General features: G+C 41.7%; 1 protein-coding gene and 1 long non-coding RNA gene across 5 annotated transcripts in view; one reads left to right on the forward strand and one right to left on the reverse strand.

The window, feature by feature from the left end:
* The window catches only part of LOC139534095 (ankyrin repeat and BTB/POZ domain-containing protein 3-A-like), a 188,030-nt gene extending 167,624 nt beyond the window's left edge, over positions 1-20,406 (forward strand). For all 4 annotated transcript variants that reach the window (XM_071332848.1, XM_071332846.1, XM_071332847.1 and 1 more), the window contains 8 exons: positions 4,463-4,689; positions 7,803-7,981; positions 9,444-9,546; positions 10,555-10,657; positions 11,137-11,218; positions 11,605-11,673; positions 13,352-13,465; positions 19,680-20,406. In XM_071332848.1, coding sequence (XP_071188949.1) covers positions 4,463-4,689; positions 7,803-7,981; positions 9,444-9,546; positions 10,555-10,657; positions 11,137-11,218; positions 11,605-11,673; positions 13,352-13,465; positions 19,680-19,910 — 1,108 coding nt within the window. In that variant the 3' untranslated portion in view covers positions 19,911-20,406. The remainder of the gene's footprint in view (positions 1-4,462; positions 4,690-7,802; positions 7,982-9,443; positions 9,547-10,554; positions 10,658-11,136; positions 11,219-11,604; positions 11,674-13,351; positions 13,466-19,679) is intronic.
* Positions 1-24,549, reverse strand: part of LOC139534105 (uncharacterized) — a 982,995-nt gene that overhangs the window by 183,510 nt on the left and 774,936 nt on the right. The window lies entirely within an intron of this gene.

Consider the following 24,549-nt stretch of genomic DNA (forward strand, 5'->3'; position numbering starts at 1 on the left):
ACATTACCAGAGCACAAACTTGTTCTTGTTTTGGCCACTGCAGTTATCAAAATTCAGGTCCACACGTTTTTTCCCAACTCACAGCAGACACAAAACAAAACATGACACACTTGCAAGGAGTTAAAAATTAGATGGAGCCTGGCTGCATAGGGTCAGAAGGATAGTGCACCTGCAAACAACAAAATAACATTAAGATGAATTCAAATGAATTGTCTCACCCGTCAGTCTCCTTACACATCTCAGTGAAAGGCATTTGCCTGCCTCCCATATATACATATATATATATTTAAAAAATGTAAGTGAATATCTATCTACAGTATGTCCTAAATCATTATAAAGGAGGAAATTTTGCTTACTTGTTGAGTAAAATCAAAGCTGTAATGCATGCTGATGACTTTGATTGCTGGTTCAGTAGGGGCCCTGAGAGACAACTGCAGGTCTTGACAGGTGTTCTTGCAGTCAGCAACCAACTTCTTGTAGGCAGACATCATCACATTTGACATTCAAGATTCAATAGTGGTGTCTACAGTTGAAGTCGGAAGTTTACATACACCTTAGCCAAACACATTTAAACTCAGTTTTTCATAATTCCTGACATTTAATCCTATTAAAAATTCCCTGTCTTAGGTCAGTTAGGATCACCACTTTAATTTAAGAATGTGAAATGTCAGAATAATAGTAGAGAGAATTATTTATTTCAGCTTTTATTTCTTTCTTCACATCCCCAGTGGGTCAGAAGTTTACACACACTAAAATTTGTATTTGGTAGCATTGCCTTTAAATTGTTCAACTTGGGTGAAACGTTTTGGGTAGCCTTCCACAAGCTTCCCACAATAAGTTGGGTGAAATTTGGCCCATTCCTCCTGACAGAGCTGGTGTAACTGAGTCAGGTTTGTAGGCCTCCTTTCTCGCACACGCTTTTTCAGTTCTGCCCACAAATTTTCTATAGGATTGAGGTCAGGGCTTTGTGATGGCCATTCCAAATCCTTGACTTTGTTGTCCTTAAGCCATTTTGCCACAATGTTTGAAGTATGCTTGTTGGTCATTGTCCATTTGGAAGACCCATTTGCGACCAAGCTCCAACTTCCTGACTGATGTCTTGAGATGTTGCTTCAATATATCCACCTAATTTTCCTTACTCATTCCACACCAGTACCTCCTGCAGCAAAGCACCCCCACAACATGATGCTGCCACCCCCGTGCTTCACAGTTGGGATGATGTTCTTCGGCTTGCAAGACTCCCCCTTTTTCCTCCAAACATGGTCATTATGGCCAAACAGTTCTATTTTTGATTCATCAGACCAGAGAACATTTCTACAAAAAGTAAGATCTTTGTCCCCATGTGCAGTTGCAAACCATAGTCAGGCTTTTTTTATGGTGGTTTTGGAGCAGTGGCTTCTTCCTTGCTGAGCGGACTTTCAGGTTATGTCGAAATAGGACTCGTTTTACTGTGGATATAGATACTTTTGTACCGGTTTCCTCCAGCATCTTAACAAGGTCCTTTGCTGTTGTTCTGGGATTGATTTGCACTTCTTGCACCAAAGTAAATTCATCTCTAGGAGACAGAAGCGTCTCCTTCCTGAGCGGTAATGACGGCTGCATGGTCCCATGGTGTTTATACCTGTGTACTATTGTTTGTACAGATAAACGTGGTACCTTCAGGCGTTCGGAAATTGCTCCCAAGGATGAACCAGACAGAGGTCTACAATTTGTTTTCTGAGGTCTTGGCTGATTTCTTTTGATTTCCCCATGATGTAAGGCAAAGAGGCACTGAGTTTAAAGCTAGGCCTTGAAATACATCAACAGGTACACCTCCATTTGACTCAAATGATGTCAATTAGCATATCAGAAGCTTCTAAAGCCATGACATCATTTTCTGGAATTTTCCAAGCTGTTTAAAGGCACAGTCAACTTAGTGTATGTAAACTTCTATCCCACTGGAATTGGGATACAGTGAATTATAAGTGAAATAATCTGTCTGTAAACAATTGTTGGAAAAATTACTTGTGTCATGCACAACCGACTTGCCAAAACTATAGTTTGTTAATTAACAAGAAATGTGTGGAGTGGTTGAAAAACAAGTTTTAATGACTCCAACCTAAGTGTATGTAAACTTCCGACTTCAACTTTATATACGTACATTCTTAGACTTTAGGCTATACAGTGCCAGACCCCTTGACTTTTCCCACATTTTGTCACATTATAGCCTTAATCTAAATTTATAAAATTGTTTTCCCCCGTCAATCTACACACACTACCCCATAATGACAAAGAAAAACGTTTTATTCTTTTCAAATTTGTAAAAAATGTAAAATGTAATTATCACATTTAAATAAGTAATTAGACCCTTTACCCAGTACTTTATTGAAGCACCTTTTGCGGCGAATACAGCCTCGACTCTTCTTGGCTGTGACGCTACAAGCTTGGCACACCTGTATTTGGGGAGTTCCTCCCATTCTTCTCTTCAGATCCTCTCAAGGTCTGTCAGGTTGGATGGGGAGCGTCAATGTACAGCTATTTGCAGGTCTCTTCAGAGATGTTAGATTGGGTTCAAGTCCGGGCTCAAGGACATTCAGAGACTTGTCCTGATGTCACTCCTGCGTTGTCTTGGCTCTGCTTAGGGTAGTTGTCCTGTTGGAAGGTGAACCTTTGCCCCAGTCTGAGGTCCTGAGCACTCTGGAGCAGGTTTTCACCAAGGATCTCTCTGTACTTTGCTCCGTTCATCTTTCTCTCGATCCTGACTCGTCTCCCAGTCCCTGCCACTGAAAAACATCCCCACAGCATGATGCTGCCACCACCATGCTTCACCGTAGGGATGGTGCCAGGTTTCCTCCAGACGTGACGCTTGGCATTCAGGCCAAAGAGTTCAATCTTGGTTTCATCAGACCAGAGAATGTTGTTTCTCATGGTATGAGAGACCTTTAGGTGCCTTTTGACAAACTCCAAGCGGGCTGTCGTGCCTTTTACTGAGGAGTCGCTTCCATCTGGCCACTACCATGAAGGCCTGATTGGTGGAGTGCTGCAGAGATGGTTGTCTTTCTGGAAGGTTTCCCGATCTCCACAGAGGAACTCTGGAGTTCTGTCAGTGTGGCAATCAGGTTCTTCGTCACCTCCCTGACCAAGGCCCTTCTCCCCCAAATGCTCAGTTTGGCCGTGCGGCCAGCTCTAGGAAAAGTCATGGTGGTTTCAGCCTTCTTCCATTTAAGAATGATGGAGGGCACTGTGTTCTTGGGAACATTCAATGCTGCAGAAATGTTTTGGCACCCTACCACAGATCTGTGCCTCGACACAATCCGATCTCAGAGCTCTATGGACTGTTTTTGTTTTGTCATTATGGGGTATTTTGTGTATATTGAGGAACATTTACGGCTTGGGGTTCCACTAGCGGAACGTTTCGACAACATCCAGTGAAATTGCAGAGTGCGAAATTAAAAAATATATATTAGAAATATTAAACTTTCTTACAATCACACATGCAATACATCAAATTAAAGCTACACTTGTTGTTAATCCAGCCAACGTGTCAGATTTCAAAAAGGATTTACGGCGAAAGTAAACCATGCAATTATCTGAGGATAGCATCCCACCAAACAAACACGACATTCATATTTCAACCCGCCAGGCGTGACACAAATCTCAGAAATAACGATATAATTCATGCCTTACCTTTGAAGATCTTCTTCTGTTGGCACTCCTAAATGACCCATAAACATCACAAACCGTCCTTTTGTTCGATAAATTCTGTTGTTACATTCCCAAAATGTCAATTTATACAGAAAAACACCAGTTCCAACTCGACCAACATGACTACAAATAATCTAATACATTACCTGTAAACGTATTTCAAACAACTTTTCTAATCCAACTTTAGGTATTTTTTAATGTAAATAATCGATAAAATTTAAGACGGAATAAACTGTGTTCAATTGCGGCTAAAATAAAAGTGTAGCGAGGTCGCACGCACCAAACAAAAAAGTACACCAGGCTGGACCCTTGTTCTGAACAGCCGTACTTCTTAATTTCTCTAAAGAAAAACATTAACCAATTTCTAAAGACTGCTGACATCTAGTGGAAGCAATAGGAACTGCAACCAAGTGCAACAGACATCTAGGTTCCCATAGAAAATAATTGAAAACACAGTTACCTCAATTGTTTTATCCTGGATGGATTTTTCTCAGGTTTTCGACCGCCATATCAGTTCTGTTATACTCACAGACACTATTTTAACAGTTTTAGAAACTTTAGAGTGTTTTCTAACAATTATATGCATATCCTAGCCTCTGGGCCTGAGTAGCATGCAGTTTACTTTGGGCACGCTTTTCAGCCGGACGTGAAAATACTGCCTCCTAGCCCTAAGATGTTGGGGTTTCTTTTCTACTCAGCTTACCGTTTTTCTCCTTGCATCTGGTAAAATGATAGGTGTGTGAGTGTAAATACGACATTACAAACCTTCCCCTTTTAGGAATGTGTTCCGGAAGCTTCTGTCCCATGGAGAGAAAGAAAAGGATGACGTCCTCTCCCTGGAGGAGATCCTGGCAGAGAGCTCGGTGACCGGGAAGAAGAAACCTCCCCAAGCCGTCGGAACCCTCCAACGAACAGCAAAGGCAAAACTGAGGGCCTTGAGAGAGGCCATGTACCATAGCACTGAGCACGGCCATGTGGACATCACCATAGACATCCGCAGTTTAGGTCAGAGTTAACATGCACACCACCCCGCACCAAACACTATATGTCAAACACTTTCAAAAACTTAAAGTGCACTAGACTTGTTTGGTACAATGGAGCGAATGGAACAGTCCCAAAAATGCAGCTTAATCAGGTGTACATCTGTCACGCCCTGACCTGAGTTATCTCTGTTTTCTTTATATTTTGGTTAGGTCAGGGTGTGACTAGGGTGGGTACGTTAGTTTTGTATTGTCTAGGGTTGTTGTAGGTCTAGGTGATTTATATGTCTATGGTGGCCTGATATGGTTCCCAATCAAAGGCAGCTGTTTATTGTTGTCTCTGATTGGGGATCATATTTAGGTAGCCATTTTCCCTTTTGTGTTCGTGGGTTCTTGTCTATGTGTACTTGCCTGTTAGCACTCATTTGTATAGCTTCACGCATACCACGCTGCGCCTTGGTCTCCTTCTTTTGACGGCCGTGACAGAAGAACCCACCATAAAAGGACCAAGCAGCATGTTAAGGAGGAATGACCTGGGAGGGGATTTTGGATGGAGCAGGATCCTGGACGCAGGCTGTGGAATATCGCCTTCCGAGGGAGGAAAAAGAGGCAGCTACAGAGGAACGGCGATATTACGAGGAGAAATACCAACGAGGTAGGCCACAGAAACCCCAAGAAGTTTTTTTGGGGGGGCACATAGAGCCATTCAGGGAGTCGGATTAGGAGTTCGACGCACGATTCCGGAGAGAGGTGCTAGCATGGAGAGCGCTGCAGAGCGGGCGTGCTGGAGAGCGTGTGACTGGTCAGACACCGTGTTACGCAGTGATGCACAAGGTGTCTCCAGTTCGCATTCATAGCCCGGTGCGCTCTATTCCAGCTCTTCGCACCTGCCGGCTCAAGTGAGCATCCAGCCAGGACGCATTGTGCCAGCTATACGCTCTAGATCTCCAGTGTGCCTCCAGTACGTCCTGTGCCTCCTCTCGCACTCGCCCTGAGGTGCGTGTCCCCAGCCTGGTACCACCAGTGCCGGCACCACGCATCAGGCCTCCAGTGCGCTTCCACAGTCCAGTACGGCCTGTTGCCTCTTCCCCGCACTCGCCCTGAGGTGCGTGTCCTCAGCCCGGTACCACCAATTCCGGCACCACGCATCAGGCCTCCAGTGCGCTTCCACAGTCCAGTACGGCCTGTGCCTCTTCCCCGCACTCGCCCTGAGGTGCGTGTCCTCAGCCCGGTACCACCAGTTCCGGCACCATGCATCAGGCTTCCAGTGCGCTGCCACAGACCAGAGCTTCCGGCGACAGTACCCAGTCCAGAGCTTCCGGCGACAGAACCCAGTCCAGAGCTTCCGGCGACAGAACCCAGTCCAGAGCTTCCGGCGACAGTACCCAGTCCAGAGCTTCCGGCGACAGTACCCAGTCCAGAGCTTCCGGCGACGTTTCACAGTCCGGAACCTACAACGACGGGCCACAGTCCGGAACCTACAACGACGGGCCACAGTCCGGAACCTCCAACGACGGGCCACAGTCCGGAACCTCCAACGACGGGCCACAGTCCGGAACCTCCAACGACGGGCCACAGTCCGGAACCTCCAACGACGGGCCACAGTCCGGAACCTCCAACGACGGGCCACAGTCCGGAACCTCCAACGACGGGCCACAGTCCGGAACCTCCTATGACGGGCCACAGTTTGGAACCTCCTGTGACGGGCCACAGTCCGGAACCTCCAACGACGTGCCACAGTCCGGAACATCCAGCGACGGTCCCCAGTCCGGGGTCTCCAGCGGCAATCTCCAGTCCGGAGCCTCCAGCAACGATCCCCAGTCCGGGGTATTCAGCGACGGTCCCCAGCCTGGGGTCTCCAGCGATGGTCCCCAGCTCGGGGTCTCCAGCGACGGTCCCCAGCCCGGGGTCTCCAGCGACGGTCCCCAGCCCGGGGTCTCCAGCGATGGTCCCCAGTCCGGGGTCTCCAGCGACGGTTCCCAGTCCGGGGCTTCCGGTGACGATCCGCAGTCCAGAGCCTCCGGCGATGATCGACGGTCCGGATAGACAAAGGCGGAGGGATCAGTGTAAGGAGGGGGGGCTGCGTCCAGAACTGGAGCCGCCACCGAGGGTAGATGCCCACCCGGACCCTCCCCTATAGGTTCAGGTTTGCGGCCGGGAGTCCGCACCTTTGGATGGGGGGTACTGTCACGCCCTGACCTGAGTTATCTCTGTTTTCTTTATATTTTGGTTAGGTCAGGGTGTGACTAGGGTGGGTACGTTCGTTTTGTATTGTCTAGGGTTGTTGTAGGTCTAGGTGATTTATATGTCTATGGTTCCCAATCAGAGGCAGCTGTTTATCGTTGTCTCTGATTGGGGATCATGTTTAGGTAGCCATTTTCCCTTTTGTGTTCGTGGGTTCTTGTCTATGTGTAGTTGCCTGTTAGCACTAGTTTGTATAGCTTCACGGTTCGTTTTGTTATTTTGATAGTTTTGTTTATTGTTCATTCATAGAATAAAGAAGAATGTATGCATACCACGCTGCGCCTTGGTCTCCTCCTTTTGACGGCTGTGACAACATCAAGTATTTGAAAGTATTTGATGTATGGATTTGACCCAGGTCTGATACCGCATTCAAGTGTTAGTCGGAACTAGGAAACTCTGACATTTTTGACTTGCTAACTGGTTGTAATTATACGTGTGCCGGTTTCAACCAGTTAGCAAGTCATAAAATGTTGAGTTTTCTAGTTACGACTAGCATGTGAACGTGGTATTACTCAGAAATGCCTCACTGTAGACGCCCACCGCTGGGAGCTGTGTTTATGCTGCGCACGGCAATCATCACCGATCAAAATAATGCTAATGCACTGCCATCATACAGTATAGTAGACATTCACTGATTAGGTGAGTCCATGGACTGTACAAGACCACCATAGATATCCACAACTGAGTGCCAATGCAAAAACTGCACCACCACTCCATATACACCACAGACAGCAACAGCTGCACTTTAAGCTCATCCCTCACCATTATAGAGTGAGGCAGGTATGGTCAGTGCTTTAGACATTTTTGAGCTAATTGCTTTTCCTGCTGGTGTAGTAGCTAGCAGCTACAGTATTTACTTTTTTGTTATTTATTGACTGCTGCTGGTCTTCCCAGGTGTCCCCTGGACCCTGCACACTTGGCTGGAGTCTCTGCGCACCTGTTTCCTGGAACACCGGCGCCCACTGATCCAGGGTCTGCTCAAGGACTTCAGCTGCATCCAGGAGGAGGAGTACACTGAGGAGATCATCACCCATGGCCTGCCACTTATGTTCCAGATCCTCCATGCCAGCAAGGTGATGTGATTGTGTGTCCTCCCCAATTTAAGGCTCTGGAATTCCCTGTCCACCATGGTCATGTTCATTAGGGACCAAACAGAAGAAAACAGACTGAAACAGGGAAGGACTACGTGGACTTTTCCAATAAGAAACATTCCTATACATTTTTTGTTTCCAAAACATTTTCTTTTTAAATTCCCGTTGTGTACCCATGTGACCAGGAAAAATTCCAGTCACTAGTTCTGTGCAGTCTGACTTTTCCTGTAGGTCACGTGGCCAGGAAAAATGTAGGGCCCTACCTCCTTTCATGGCACATGTTTCTATTAACATTTCTTGTTTTTCTTATCCAACACTTGCTTTTTTACAGTACAAATTCCTATCTTGTCCTGTTGCAAATCTGTCTCAATCATTTACTTTCGGACTTTTCTTAATATGCATCTTCGTATGATATACTTTTTAGATATATTTTTTCCCATGTACATTACCAGTCAAAAGTTTGGACAAACCAACTCATTCAAGGGTTTTTCTTTCTTTTTACTATTTTCTACATTGTAGAATAATAGTGAAGACATCAAGACTATTATGAAATATCACACATGGAATCATGTAGTAACCAAAAAAGTGTTTAACAAATTCAAAACATATTTTATATTTCACATTCTTCAAAGTAGCCACCCTTTGCCTTGATGACAGTTTTGAACACTCTTGGCATTCTCTCAACCAGCTTCATGAGGTAGTCACTTGGAATGCATTTCAATTAACAGGTGTGCCTTGTTAAAAGTAAATTTTATGAATTTTTATGAATTTCATTCTTAATGCGTTTGAGCCAATCAGTTGTATTGTGACAAGGTAGTGGTGGTATACAGAAGACCGCCCTATTTGGTAAAAGACCAAGTCCATATTTTGTGAAGAACTGCTCAAATAAGCAAAGAGAAACGACAGTCCAATTGAGATGGTTTGGGATGAGTTGGACCGTAAAGTGAAGGAAAAGCAGCCAACAAGTGCTCAGCATATGTGGGAACTCCTTCAAGCATTCCAGGTGAAGCTGGTTGTGAGAATGCCAAGAGTGTGCAATGCTGTCATCAAGGTAAAGGTTAGCTACTTTGAAGAATATAAAAGATAAAATGTTTTGATTTGTTTAGCACTTTTTTGGCTATACATGATTCCATGTGTGTTATTTCATAGTTTTGATGTCTTTACTATTATTCTACAATGTAGAAAATAGTAAAAATAAAGAAAAACCCTTGAGTGAGTAGGTGTGTCCAAACATTTGACTGGTATTGTATGTAGCAGCTTTGAGTTTTAGTAAAAGCACTTACACAATAAAATGATTTTTTCAATCTGTATCATTATATTCATGCATGAATTGCAAAACATTCACCTCTATCGCCTTCTATTTAATAACTCTTCTTACAACTTTTTCCAAACATTTCCCATGTCCATTTATGTCTTCTCATCTCCCTCTTTGCCTGGTCTGCAGAATGAGGTGATCAGCCAGCTGTCTGTGATTTTCTCCCAGTGTTATGGGCCCTTCCCTATCCCCAAACTCACTGAGATCAGAAGGAAGCAGAGCTCGCGACTTGGTGAGCAAAGGAAGGTGTTGCTCCTGAGTGGAAACGGTTTGCACCCACGCCATGCATGTTCAGAAAGGCAGCAGAAGCAGCCGTTACTTGCCTCCCTCTTTGTGTTTGTGGTGCCTCTGAAATGTGCTTAAATGTGATAAGATGGAGGAGTGGCCCTATAGAAATTGCAATAATAATTTATCTTCATTCATCATTAACAGTGTAGAATGAAATGGAAGCTTGAAAACTAGCGCTTGAAAATTATTGTTCCGCTATACTGTACGTTGGCAGTTCAAGTTGTATTCCACAAATTGTGTTTATGTCTCTAGCACCATCGAGAGAGTAAATATGAGTGCAAATAGATTTTGAATTATCGATGAGCTGGTGTTGATGTGTTCTAGTTCCTTGACCTTGATCTAATATGTTCAGCGTTGTTAATAAAAGTCAGCATTTGCTATAATGTAATTTTGTAATTACACTTATGAAGGTCTTGAGGGTGTAATCAATAAATGAAAGCTTGCTTTGAGGATGAAGAATTTAGATGCTTTTTGGAACAGCAATGAGATGAGCGTAATTATTCCATTTGAAAAACAGTTTGCTAAATAGCTTCATTAGGTTGCTCCCAAAGCTACATGCTGTAGCTGAGTAGCTCAGTAGCTGAAATTACCATACCATCTGTTAGATTCATATGAATACAGGAGGCTTCAATCCAGTAAAGCTTTGTGTTCATAGAGATGCTTAGTTAGCCATGTTTACATTTAGAATACTCTCTACGGGAGATTACATGGGATGCCATTTAAGTATCCTGCTAGCATATCTGTCCAGCCTATGCCATTCTGAGTAATTTGCAAAAGGTCACATGCAGGTCAAAATGGACAAGTAGTCCAGATGGATGAATACACAAGTCAAATTTATTTCACAAATGTCTCTACATTTCCTTTATTAAAAACTAACTGAGTAACAATAGAGATAAATATAACACAGTGTTAGAAGTGGAGAAATATAGTAATTATCCTTCACTTCTTTCAGACCCCCACTTCCTCAACAACAAGGAGATGTCTGATGTAACGTTCCTGGTGGAAGGAAAACCGTTGTATGCACATAAAGTCCTGTTATTTACTGCTTCAGCCAGGTGAGCCACAGAAAGCTAAGAAATTGAGTCATTGATGAAAAATGCTTGAACATGATAATCTGTGAAATAATTGTATGTTGGAATTGAACAATGAAACATTTTTATACAAAAAATAGAGAAAAATAGTGCTTGAACAATTAGACCGCTCCCAAACTATTTTTTCTAACATTTTTTTTTCAGAGGTGGTTATAAATCAATTATTTCACCCCCCGTGCATGTTAGGTTATATATGTTCATAAGAGTGACAAAGACATTTCATATGCAAAAATTGGTGGGTAAACGCTGATCGCTGTTGGCGGTGAATAAAGTAACGCTCCCTATACTTTCAATGCATTTTTCTGCAAAAGATGCTCATGCAAAATAAAAGAAGGTGTTTACCAGTACAGCACTGGCCACATGTCACTAATGCAGACTACGACATACTCCTTTTGTTTTCTGACAACCTGTCTTCCCCACCTTTCTTTAATTATTTCATACAGGTTTAAATCCCTGCTCCAAAACAGACCAGCAGCAGAGAACACCTACATTGAGATCAGTCATGTCAAGTACAACATATTCCAGGTAGCCTACTGTATGTACTACTGTAACTAGGTTGCAATAATGTGTTATAGTAATGTGTTCATAGTTCAACTGGGATTCGCACCACAGCAATGTAGTATCTTAAACCTTCAAAGGGGGGCAGTCATGCTCATCATCGAGAGCAGATTACTACCCTCTGCTCAAGCACCCTAAAAAAACTAATTTAAAACTCCAGAGCTTTCTATATTTTTTAAATGCTATAGGGTGACATACTGTATATAAGTCAGTAATCATTCAATTGTACTCTTTAAGTACTCTCTCATTATGGCAAAACAGGTACAGTATTACCCTACCAGTACCAGTAATTCATTTAGGCTGTTCCTAATGTGTTGAGAGGCTTGAGTCATAACAACATTCCTATTTTACAGCTGGTCATGCAGTACCTGTATTGTGGAGGCACTGAGTCCTTGCACATCATGAATACTGAAATTATGGAGGTAAGAATTACTTCTTTTTTTTAATATATTTTATTTCAATGACAATGCAGCCATACTTGTCACACAATCATTCTCAAACAGTTACACTGACAGAGCAGGTTTGCAAATCATACATACTGTATATACTGTGCCATGATTATTATCTATGCGTGTAAATTGTAAAATTACGTTTTGTTTTGTGTTTTGTATCACTTCAAGAAATGTGTTTTATAAGCTCTTGTGGGCTGGGCACCGATTTGTGAATGACACTTAAATAAAATACACCCGATCAAATTAGTGGATTCGGCCATTTCAGCCACACCAGATGCTGACAGGTGTATTAAAATCGAGCACAGTCATGCATTCTCCATAGACAAACATTAGCAGTAGAATGGCCTTACTGAAGAGCTCTGTGACTTTCAACGTGGCACCATCATAGGATCCTTTCCAACAAGTATTTTCGGAAAATTTCTGCCCTGCTAGAGCTGCACCGGTCAACTGTATGTGTGGTTATTTTAAAGTGGAAACGTCTAGGAGCAACAACGGCTCAGCCGCATAGTAGTAGGTCACACAAGCTCACAGAACGAGACTGAAGTGCGTAGTGCGTAAAAATCATCTGTCCTCGGTTGGACACTCATTACACTCATTACAGAGTTCCAAACTATCTCTGGACGCAACGTCAGCACAAGAACAAGAGCTTCATGAAATGGGTTTCCATGGGCGAGCAGCCACACACAAGCCTAAGATCACCATGCGCAATGCCAAGCGTCGGCTGGAGTGGTGTAAATCTGGGTTTGCCGGATGCAAGGAGAACGCTACCTGCCCCAATGCATAGTGCCAACTGTAAAGTTTGGTGGAGGAGGAATAATAGCATGGGGCTGTTTTTCATGGTTCCGGCTAGGCCCCATAGTTCCAGTGAAGGGAAATACAATGGCATTCTAGACAATTCTGTGCTTCCAACATTGTAACAACAGTTTGGGGAAGGCCCTTTCCTGTTTCAGCATAGCAACGCCCCGTGCACAAAGCGAGGTTCATACAGAATGTTTTTTTGAGATTTTTTATTTTTTATTTTTTATTTTATTTATTTTACCATTATTTTACCAGGTAAGTTGACTGAGAACACGTTCTCATTTGCAGCAACAACCTGGGGAATAGTTACAGGGGAGAGGAGGGGGATGAATGAGCCAATTGTAAACTGGGGATTATTAGGTGACCGTGATGGTTGAGGGCCAGATTGGGAATTTAGCCAGGACACCGGGGTTAACACCCCTACTCTTACGATAAGTGCCATGGGATCTTTAATGACCTCAGAGAGTCAGGACACCCGTTTAACGTCCCATCCGAAAGACGGCACCCTACACAGAGCAGTGTCCCCAATCACTGCCCTGGGGCATTGGGATCTTTGTTTAGACCAGAGGAAAGAGTGCCTCCTACTGGCCCTCCAACACCACTTCCAGCAGCACCTGGTCTCCCATCCAGGGACTGACCAGGACCAACCCTGCTTAGCTTCAGAAGCAAGCCAGCAGTGGTATGCAGGGTGGTATGCAGGCTGGTATGCTGCTGGGTGTGGAAGAACTTGACTGGCCTGCACAGAGCTCTGACCTCAACCCCATCAACAACTTTTTCATTTCATTACCCAGAAAGTCCAACCCACTTCTCACTGTGTGTGTTTCTGCTCTCTTTTCCCTCTCTTCCACAGCTCCTGTCTGCAGCAAAATTCTTTCAACTAGAGGCCCTTCAGCGACACTGTGAGATCATCTGCTCCAAGAACATTGCCGTGGAAACCTGCGTGGACATCTACAAACACGCTAAGGTGAGAGGAAATGGGAACAAGCCAAACGTATACAGTTCAAAATGTTTTCTAAAATGAGTTGAAATTTAAAAAACATTTGGTGTTCACAGGTCTATTTATTTGTTTTAAAACTGCACAGGACCAAGGGAAAAAATTGAAATATAAATTGAGAATTTTCACTTCAAAGTCATAAATGTCCAAATTAATGTGGTTGGAGGCAAGCGATTCGTTAATCTCACCTGTGATAAGTTGCAGGTGCCTACAGGATAAAAATTGCCATTCAACCACTTTTGAAACGAGAAGACAGAATATTTTGCTCCATTGCACATTTTAAAATTGTACATTTGTAACACATGAAGCTGTGGAAGACAAAAAGGTGCTAAGTTGAACCATATAGGGTTCTTCTGTTTGTCCCCTTAGGGGAACCCTTTTTGGTGCAATGTAAAACCCTTTGCAGCCTCTATGTAGGTTTCTTCATAGAACCCCCTTTATCCTCTAAAGGTTCTTCCTAGCAGGACCAGCCTTATTAGCCTTTAAATTGTAACTCTTTATAAAATACTGTACATCATAAGGTCTTTCTTTGAGGGCCTAGTTTTCTATTCTAACAGTTGTATTAGCAAACTCTAGGTCTACAGGCCACATCAGGCCTACAAATCACTTTATGTGGGCTTGCAAAATGGTGTGTAAATCCAATTGAAACTTTGAATTATTCAGAATGACTGCCAGGGTAGGTACAATAAATTCTTCTTCTTCTTTTTTGGGATCGGGTTAGCAGATCGCATCCAACTTCAAGGTGCATACACTGCCACCTAATGTACTGAAGTGTGAGGCCAGTAACGGCCTACCTACACTAAATTCTCTTAAATATTCCTGTTCCTAAAAGTAAAAAAATCCACCTATTTCAAACTATTTCATAGAAATAATCACCACCCCATTCCACTACTTTGACCCTAACTGATCCCACACCAGGCCGACGGCCTGGGAGGACGGGACTCATTTAACACACCTTGTAATTCTTCTGCAGTACAACCTCGTACACCCAAGTACTTCTCTGCAGCTGCCACCACAACGTCTATTTTCTGTGATTTACATTCCATTTCTGCAGTACAGTTGATAACCATGGCAATGAATGCTAAGAAGCCAACATTACTGAAACACAAATTCGTATCACTCTGTATTGTCCAAGGCCTACTACTCCTCCTACTCACCCTTGAACCATCATCCTCTACTCTCTTCACTGACTCAGCATATGACACCTTCTGTTCTACTCTGACCCTGGCAACCTCAATCGCTCTCACACCAGACACTTCTGATCCCCATCAACTTGGACAGCCCCACAATTATGACACAGTTTTTTTCCACCAATACTAGACATTCCTTTGTCCCATACACACTTGCCACGTGATCATAAGCTTGGTATGTGAAATACCTTAGTGGGTTCTGCACAAAAGCTCTCACTGTATAACTTACATATCTTATCATGACTTTATTAGGTAAAAACTCAAAAGGACAAACAACGTCGTCTCAGTTCGACCACGGTCGCCACCGGGTCTGCGTTGGCACCAAGCGGCTGGCTTCACAGACACAAGGAAATGTACATTTCCGTTGCTCCACCTCAACGCCACCCCAGTAATCACTCCTTTCAAAGGTGCCCTACTCCGGAGAGCAAAGCAAGTCACAGATCTTGTCCCTCATCAGGTGACACAAAGCGCCCGATCCCTCTGGACGGAAGAAATGCAGCAAATCATCACAAGTGGTACAATAAATTAATGGAACAACCTACATCATCTAAATTGAAACAATCTTCTCAGTAACAAATCCAACTACTAAAAGATTGGATTAGTTTAGATAAATGTGTTTATTTGTCTTTTGTGTAGCATAAGATTAATCAACCAATCAACGTACATGCAAAAACATAGATATTGAAAAAAACTGTAATGAAAATCACCCTGCAATAGAGCATGCTAGGAAATATGACAATGATGGACATGTTTTTTTTTGTGTGTTTGTTTCACATCACACAGAGTAAAAATCACACACTTAATTCTGGTTATTAACTTCTCTAGGATAGGGGGCAGCATTTTCACTTTTGGATAAATAGCATGCCCAATTTCAACTTCCTTCTACTCATCCCCAGAATATAAGATATACATATTATTAGTAGATTTGAATAGAAAACACTCTGAAGTTTCTAAAACTGTTTGAATCATATCTGTGAGTATAACAGAACTTATGTAGCAGGAAAACCCAGAGGACTAACCATTCAGATATTATAATTTTTTTTAGGTCACTGTCTGTTCAATGTGTTTTCATTGGGATACTAGATTTCTAATCAACCTGTTTGCAGTTTCTACCGCTTCCACTCGATGTCACCAGTCTTTGGAAATAGGTTGAGGTTATTCCTTTGTGCAATGAAGAAGTACGGCCATCTGGAATCAGTGTAATGTTATGTGTACTGTTTGAGAGTTGCGCAAGACTAGAAAAGTAGCATTCGTTTGTTGTCCTCGGGTATTGAAAACAGATAGACCCGTCTTCAATTTGATCGATTATTAACGTTTAAAATACATAAAGTTGTATTACAAAAGTAGTTTGAAATGTTTTGGCAAAGTTTACAGGTAATTTGAGATATTTTGTAGTGACTGGAATTGGAAGCTGTTTTTTTCTGGATCAAACGCGGCAAATAAATGGACAATTTGGATATATATGGACGGAATTAATCGAACAAAAGGACCATTTGTGATGTTTATGGGACATATTGGAGTGCCAACAAAAGAAGCTCGTCAAAGGTAAGGCATGATTTATATTTTATTTCTGCGTTTTGTGTTGCGCCTGCAGGGTTGAAATATGCTACACTCTCTTTGTTTACTGTTGTGCTATCATCAGATAATAGCATCTTATCCTTTCGCCGAAAAGCCTTTTTGAAATCTGACATGTTGGCTGGATTCACAACGAGTGTAGCTTTAATTTGGTATCTTACATGTGTGATTTTATGAAAGTTTGATTTTATATCTTTTTTTTTAATTTGGCGCTCTACATATTCCCTGGCTATTGGCCAAGTGAGACGCATGCGTCCGCCTATCCCAGAGAGGTTAACACCATGTCGTGACTTGACTACCATTAATGTGATGACTGCTATTTATTGAATAATTACCTACTACATTTAATTATTACTCGATTTAAATTAATCTTGTAACAATTAACTCATTATGAATTTGGGCATCACAGGAAACGCTTGTTTATAGATTTACCGTTTCCCGAATTAAGAATATATAGATCTCATACCAGTCATTAATGAATAATTTCCTCATATCAGTCTCATGCTGAATGTCGTAGACTCCGTAAATCTGCACAAACCCGGGTCTCACAGATAATTCTGTACCACACAAATTGATTTGAATATTTATTTACTAACAAGCTAAATGATAACATAAGATACACTCACACATAGGTTATTGATTAGAAACGATATATGATGACAACAGGTGTCTAGCGGACCACCACAATATGACACTGGTTACCCAAGATGAGATTAAAAGAGAGAGACAGAGAGCAAGAGAGAAAGAGAAACAACTCTTAATCTTTAAACCGATGTATAACACTTCTATTTTTATGAATTAATTTGACTATTTATATATTTTCAATTTGGCGCTCTGCAATTTCACCGGATGTTGGCCAGGTGGGACGGTAGCGCCCATAAGAAGTTAAAACATGCTCACATATATCTTTTTAAATTCATCAGAATACTTTAACACTCCTGATGTTAAAGTTTGAACACTGAGGTACACACTAATGCTTACTACTTAAAACTTCTTGTCAATATGGGGGCGCTGTTTCCACTTTGGAAAAAATCGTGCCCAAATTAAACTGCCTCGTACTCTATTCTAGATCGTACAATATGCATATTATTATTACTATTGGATAGAAAACACTCTCAAGTTTCTAAAACTGTTTGAATTATATCTGTGAGTAAAACAGAACTCATTTTGCAGCAAACTTCCAGACAGGAAGTGAAAAATCTGAAAACGATGCTCTGTTCCAGGGCCTGCCTATTGAATTGCCTTATATTTATGGATATGCATGCACTGCATACGCCTACCACTAGATGTCAACAGGCAGTGGAAGGTGGAATGGGGTGTCTAGCTTGATCTGAGGTCGAACAAGAGCTCTTGGAATGACGTGACCAGAATTTCCTTTGTCTACCAGTGCGCGGGAAGTACCTCCATATTGTCTTATGATAAGCGTTAGGTATACATGGCTAATATCTCCGGCTTTGTTTTTATTTGATACATATTAGAAAAACATCATAAAGTAGGTTTTTTCAACCGAGTTTCATCAGTTTATTCAACGTTTAATGGGACTTTGAGTTTTCCGTTCTATGCGTCAAGAGAAGATGGGCATGTTCGCGCCACATGGCTAGCCTTGTGGAGCGAATTCGACAGGAGAGAAGGACATTCTAAAACCAAACAACGATTTATTCTGGACAAAGGACTCCTTGTACAAGATTCTGATGGAAGCTCAGCAAAAGTAATAACAATTTATGATGTTATTTCGTATTTCTGTGGAAAATGTTTAGTCCTATTATCCGCCCTTTTTGCGGGCGCTGTCTCGCTATAACGTAAGCTGTTTGTTATGGTAAAGTTATTTTTAAAAATCTAACACGGCGGTTGCATTAAGATCTAGTGTATCTTTCATTTGCTGTCCAACGTATTTTTTAGTAAAGTTTATGATGAGTTCTTTGGTCAGATTAGGTGAGTGTCAAAACTAGCTCCGGACAATTTGGTGAATCGATGCTACATATTCACAATGTATAACCACGGTTTGCAGGTCTAAATATGCACATTTTCGAACAAAACATATGTGTATTGTATAACCTGATGTTATAAGACTGTCATCTGATGAAGTTGGTCAAGGTTAGTGATTCATTTTATATCTTTTGCTGGTTTTTGCGATCGCTACCTTTCGCTGCTAATAAATGCATTTGTGTGTTTGGCTATTGTGGCAAGCTAATATAATGCTATATTGTGTTTTCAGTGTAAAACACTTAAAAAATTGGAAATATTGGCTGGATTCACAAGATGTTTATCTTTCATTTGATGTACACCATGTATTTTTCATAAATGTTTTATGATGAGTATTTAGGTATTTCACGTTGCTCTCTGTAATTATTCTGGCTGCTTTGGTGATATTTTTGATGGTAGCTGCAATGTAAAACTATGATTTATACCTCAAATATGCACATTTTCGAACAAAACATACATTTATTGTATAACATGTTATAAGACTGTCATCTGATGAAGTTGTTTCTTGGTTAGTGACTAATTATATCTCTATTTGGTCGGTTTTGTGATAGCTACCTATGCGGTAGAAAAATGGTGAAAATATGCGGGTGAGTCTTTTGCTGTTGTGGTTAGCTAATAGAAATACATATTGTGTTTTCGCTGTAAAACATTTTAAAAATCGGAAATGATGGCTGGATTCACAAGATGTTTATCTTTCATTTGCTGTATTGGACTTGTGATTTCATGAAAATTATATTATATGATATCCCTGTCGCGTTAGGCTAGGCTATGCTAGTCAGCTTTTTTGATGAGGATGCTCCCGGATCCGGGATGGGTAGCAATGAAAGGTTAAAAGAAAGAAAAACATTTGTAATAAAAAGCTTATTCAGATGCAGACTTGACTTTCAAATAATCCTTCTTGCCTTCCAATAATCATCAAAGAACCCTTTCTTCCAAAAAAGGTTCTTAGGAAGAAAAATATTCTATGTAGAACTCTTTGCCTTACATTTACATTTAAGTCATTTAGCAGACGCTCTTATCCAGAGCGACTTACAAGTTGGTGCATTCACCTTATGATGTCCAGTGGAACAACCACTTTACAATAGTGCATCTAACTCTAAGGGGGGGGGGGGGGGGGGGGGTTAGAAGGATTACTTTATCCTATCCTAGGTATTCCTTAAAGAGGTGGGGTTTCAGGTGTCTCCTTACATAGAATCATTGTCTTCCAAATATGATTCTTCAGATAAACTGTTCTCGGTAGAACCCTATCCCTCTGCAAAGATTTTGTAACCCTATTTTCTAAGAGTGTACAGTAAAAGAGGATAAAACATAGGTAGGCAAGATAACCATGCATGATACAATGTGTATGTATCAGACATTAAAAAAACACAAGTGACAGAGAGGGCATTGTGACAGAGTGAGTTAAGGTTCTGACTGTATCCTTATGCCCTGTTTAGTTCCTCTGTGCCAATGAGTTGGCGGCCTTCATCGAAGGCTTCTTCCTGAAAAACATGGTGCTGCTGATTGAGGTGGAGGCTTTCAAACAACTACTGTACGAGATGCCTGTTACAGTGAGCCCCGGACCCTGCCTGAGCCCCATCTCCGATGTCCTCCATGACCTTGAGAAAACTCTAGCCACCCGCATCCAGTCAATTCACCTCTCCTCCTCCAAGGGCTCCATCGTGTGACCTCTCTGGGTTATTAAAACACACTTACAACCACCCAGAAACGTTACTGCAACATCCACCACCCCAGTTCATTCACCTGTCCCCTGATGTTAACATTTTCATAACATCCCTTTAATGTTACTGCTATATCAAACCGTGTCCATCTACCTGTCCACGCTAGGGAGTGCTGTTGGTTTATGTGACAGGTCTGGGTGCTAACGCTTTCACAACATTGCTGCAGAGTTACACTGCAGCGTCCAGCCATCTGACAGCTCCATTGTCTTCTCTTTGTTACAGGTTTGAACATTGTTGTAATACTCCTCTAACGTCACTGCACCATATAATACATAAAGGAAACATAAAAAAAAAAAATGTATGACTTGTTACAGGCGTATAATATGTCCATGGTAATAAAATGTACAATTGTATTTCATATGAAATGCATACGTAGAATACGTCCCTTTTGCTGAAAGAGTGGAATAACTTGTAGAATAAAAACTCTACTTTGAAAAATGAACTCTTCATTCAGTGGTTAGTATCTGGTATGAGAGTTTACTTGGCTATGTAATATATATTTTTGTAGAATTAGGATGCAAATCTGTTTGGTTACAGAGCAGGTCACTAAAGTAAAGGAAAAAATGTCAAACATTTACTAAACCAACCCCCAAAACACTGTAAAAAAATCTGGTTGTTTTTATGGTAACTTAGTGGCAGCCAGTTACTGTAAAAAAAAGATACAGTATGCTACTATAAATTCCAAAGAAACTTTGGTTTAACAGCAAATTACTTTACATTACAATAGTGTACTGTTAAATCAAAGTTTTTTTTAATTAACGTAAAGTTACCATAAGTTGTTTTTAAGTTACAATAAAAAACAACATGATTTGTTTTACTGTGTATTCTTTGGAAGTGCATTGTAGCAATGATTTGAGAGTGATTTGAGAATGTAAACACATATGCCAACTCATTCTCTTCATGTGTTAGACAGCATCTCACTCAGTCGTCAATAAAGTATGCGCTGATGGAAAGTTTATCAGAGGAACTTCCACAACTGACCAATACTTCAGTGCTCCTTGAACTGTACTCCAAACAATCATTATCAATTTATGTTTGAAACATGGATGTTCAACTTGGACCAAACTTATGATATATTTATGAACAATGTCAATAATTTGCATGAACTACCCTACTGTTACGTTTCAGCAGAGCCAACCTCATAGACTACTTTGGAGGGAAGTGAAGAGTTCTCTCTATGACGAGTCATAGACTCATAATGGCAGTCTCGAGAAGGAAGGGTCTTCATGCTGTAATTGGGAGAAACAAGGTAAATATGTCATGAAAGTCAATTCTGTTGGTCATTCTTTCTATAACTAATGTACAGTATATTTAATTCATCTACAGTTGCTTGGGTAACAGCATTGCTCTTGTTGGATGTGTTACCTGCACAAACATTGTTCTTAAATGTACAATTCTGGTAATGCAAAGTTGCATGTTAAATGTACAGTATGAATCTTTAGATTTTTCTGTAATAAGACTTTTTTTCAAAATGTGTGTGTCATGCAGATTGGTATAAGTGAGTAAGGTATTAGTCTCTGATATATGTAGAATTTCAAGCATGGGATGTTTTCCTTCTACACTGTGCAACTACTGATGCATTCCAAATAATTAAGGTTAAAAGGTAACACAGTAGTTCTTAGGTGATCCCCAAAATAGTCGATTGCCATGATAAGACATTGTTAACGCATCTCATTCCTGAGCGGTATGACGGCTGCGTGGTCCCATGGTGTTAGTACTTGTGTACTATTGTTTGTACAGATGGACGTGGTACCTTCAGGCGTTTGCTCCCAAGGATGAACCAGACTTGTGGAGGTCTACAATTCTTTTTCTGAGGTCTTGGCTGATTTCTTTTTGATTTTCCCATGATGTCAAGCAAAGAGGCACTGAGTTTGAAGGTAGGCCTTGAAATACATCCACAGGTACACCTCCAATTTACTCAAATGATGTCAACTAGCCTATCAGAAGCTTCTAAAGCCATGACATCATTTTCTGGAATTGTCCAAGCTGTTTAAAGGCACAGTCAACTTAGTGTATGTAAACCTCTGACCCACTGGAATTGTGATACAGTGAATTATAAGTGAAATAATCTGTCTGTAAACAATTGTTGGAAAAATGACTTGTGTCACGAACAAAGTAGATGTCCCACATTTGTGGCCTGCTGGAGGTCATTTTGCAGGGCTCTGGCAGTGCTCCCCCTTGCACAAAGGCGGAGGTAGCGGTCCTGCTGCTGGGTTATTGCCCTCCTACGGCCTCCTCCACGTCTCCTGATGTACTGGCCTGTCTCCTGGTAGCGCCTCCATGCTCTGGACACTACGCTGACAGACACAGCAAACCTTCTTGCCACAGCTCGCATTGATGTGCCATCCTGGATGAGCTGCACTACCTGAGCCACTTGTGTGGGTTGTAGACTCCGTCTCATGCTACCACTAGAGTGAAAGCACCGCCAGCATTCAAAAGTGACCAAAACATCAGCCAGGAAGCATAGGAACTGAGAAGTGGTCTGTGGTCACCACCTGCAGAATCACTCCTTTATTGGGGGTGTCTTGCTAATTGCCTATAATTTCCACCTTTTGTCTATTCCATTTGCACAACAGCATGTGAAATGTATTGTCAATCAGTGTTGCTTCCTAAGTGGACAGTTTGATTTCACAGAAGTGTGATTGACTTGGAGTTACATTGTGTTGTTTAAGTGTTCCCTTTATTTTTTTGAGCAGTGTATATTGGTCATATAGGTCGTGGCTCCGAAGTGGCGCAAATTGGTATTGCCTTGCAGTTCTCCAGCTGTATCCACTGAAAGCGTGCAAGGTTCAAGGCACGAGGGCAGGGGGCACGGGATGGGCCACAGAGCTGGACACGGAAGATGGACCTAGCCCATGGGGAAGGGAGGGGGGGTGGACCCCCACCCCGCCGCACTGGGTAGCACAGAGCAACACTAATAATGGCGCTGACTAGGGAAACGTTCCCACTTTTCTTAGTGCCAGTCTGCACGTTCAAACTAAAACAATGTAAATAATAATGGCATCTTATCAAACTATAGTTTGTTAACAAGAAATTTGTGGAGTGGTTGAAAAACAAGTTTTAATGACTCCAACCTAAGTGTAAGTAAACTTCCGACTTCAACTGTGTATTGTCCTGCTAATAGCCCATAATTGTAACGTACGTTCTCCTCCTCGTCTGAGGAGGAGCAAGGATCGGACCAAAATGCAGCGTGGGTTGAATCCATATCTTTTAATGAATATAACAAAGACGAAAAACACACTTGATAAATTACAAAACAACAAAACGACGTGAACGAATGAAAACAGTACCGTGTGGCGCACAAACACAGACACGGCAACAAACACCCACAAAACACACGTGAAACCCCGGCTGGCTAAGTATGATTCTCAATCAGGGACAACGATTGACAGCTGCCTCTGATTGAGAATCATACCAGGCCGAACACACAAAATCCCAACATAGAAAAATCACACATCGACAACCCACCCAACTCACGCCCTGACCATACTAAATAAATACAAAAACAAGGGAAAACAGGTCAGGAACGTGACAATAATGGTCAGGACAACCAAAATATGTATTTTTTAAAGACTATCAGAAAGACTGTTGGTACTTATTTATTTTGATCCAAAGCCATGAATGAGTGAGTCACTCAGCTTTATGTAGTTGTGATATGACGATATGACTGTGCCATCAACTTGATAATATATAATAATATTTTGGAAGTTATTTTGTTTTCAAAAAAATGAAAGTGAGCAATTGTAATCTGAATGAAGGCCAAAATAATATTTGTGAAAGCCAAAACATTTATTTATGTTTTTAGAGGGAGAGAAACATTGGGCCAATTGTGCGCCACCCTATGGGACTCCCAATCACAGTCAGATGTGATACATAATAATAATAATACTTTTTGTTGCATTATTTGTTTTGTCGCTTCTGGTGGATTAAACTGACAATGAAACTAATCATGGCCAGTTGTGATACAGCCAACCTAACTAAGAAATAGAATTCTCCCCCTACCCTCCTTATAGGCAAGTCTATTGTCCCGCTACCTGTTAATAGCCATAATGGCACTGTACAATGTGACCGTGTGTGTTTGGAAGAGTTTTTTCCAGGAAGCAACAATTTGTTTACGTTAATTAGATAACTTGGTTCCAATATGTCTGTAATTCAGTGATATTTATTCACATAGTAATTCGTTATGGATCCATAACTAAATAAACATCAGCATTTTTAAATATATATATGCATTTAGAAAAAATTGTATCAATATTTTATTAACGAAAGCATGAAGATGCCATTATTATTTACATTGTTTTAGTTTGAACGTGCAGATTGGCACTAAGAAAAGCGGGAACGTTTCCCTAGTCAGCGCCATTATTAGTGTTGCTCTGTGCTACCCAGTGTGGCGGGGTGGGGGTCCACCCCCCCTCCCCCTTCCTTCCCCATGGGCTAGGTCCGTCTTCCATGTCCAGCTCTGTGGCCCATCCCGTTCCCCCTGCCCTCGTGCCTTGAACCTTGCACGCTTTCAGTGGATACAGCTGGAGAACTGCAAGGCAATACCAATTTGCGCCACTCCGGAGCCACGACCTATATGACCAAT

The sequence above is a fragment of the Salvelinus alpinus genome, chromosome 11, assembly GCF_045679555.1.
Source record: "Salvelinus alpinus chromosome 11, SLU_Salpinus.1, whole genome shotgun sequence".
NCBI lineage: Eukaryota > Metazoa > Chordata > Actinopteri > Salmoniformes > Salmonidae > Salvelinus > Salvelinus alpinus.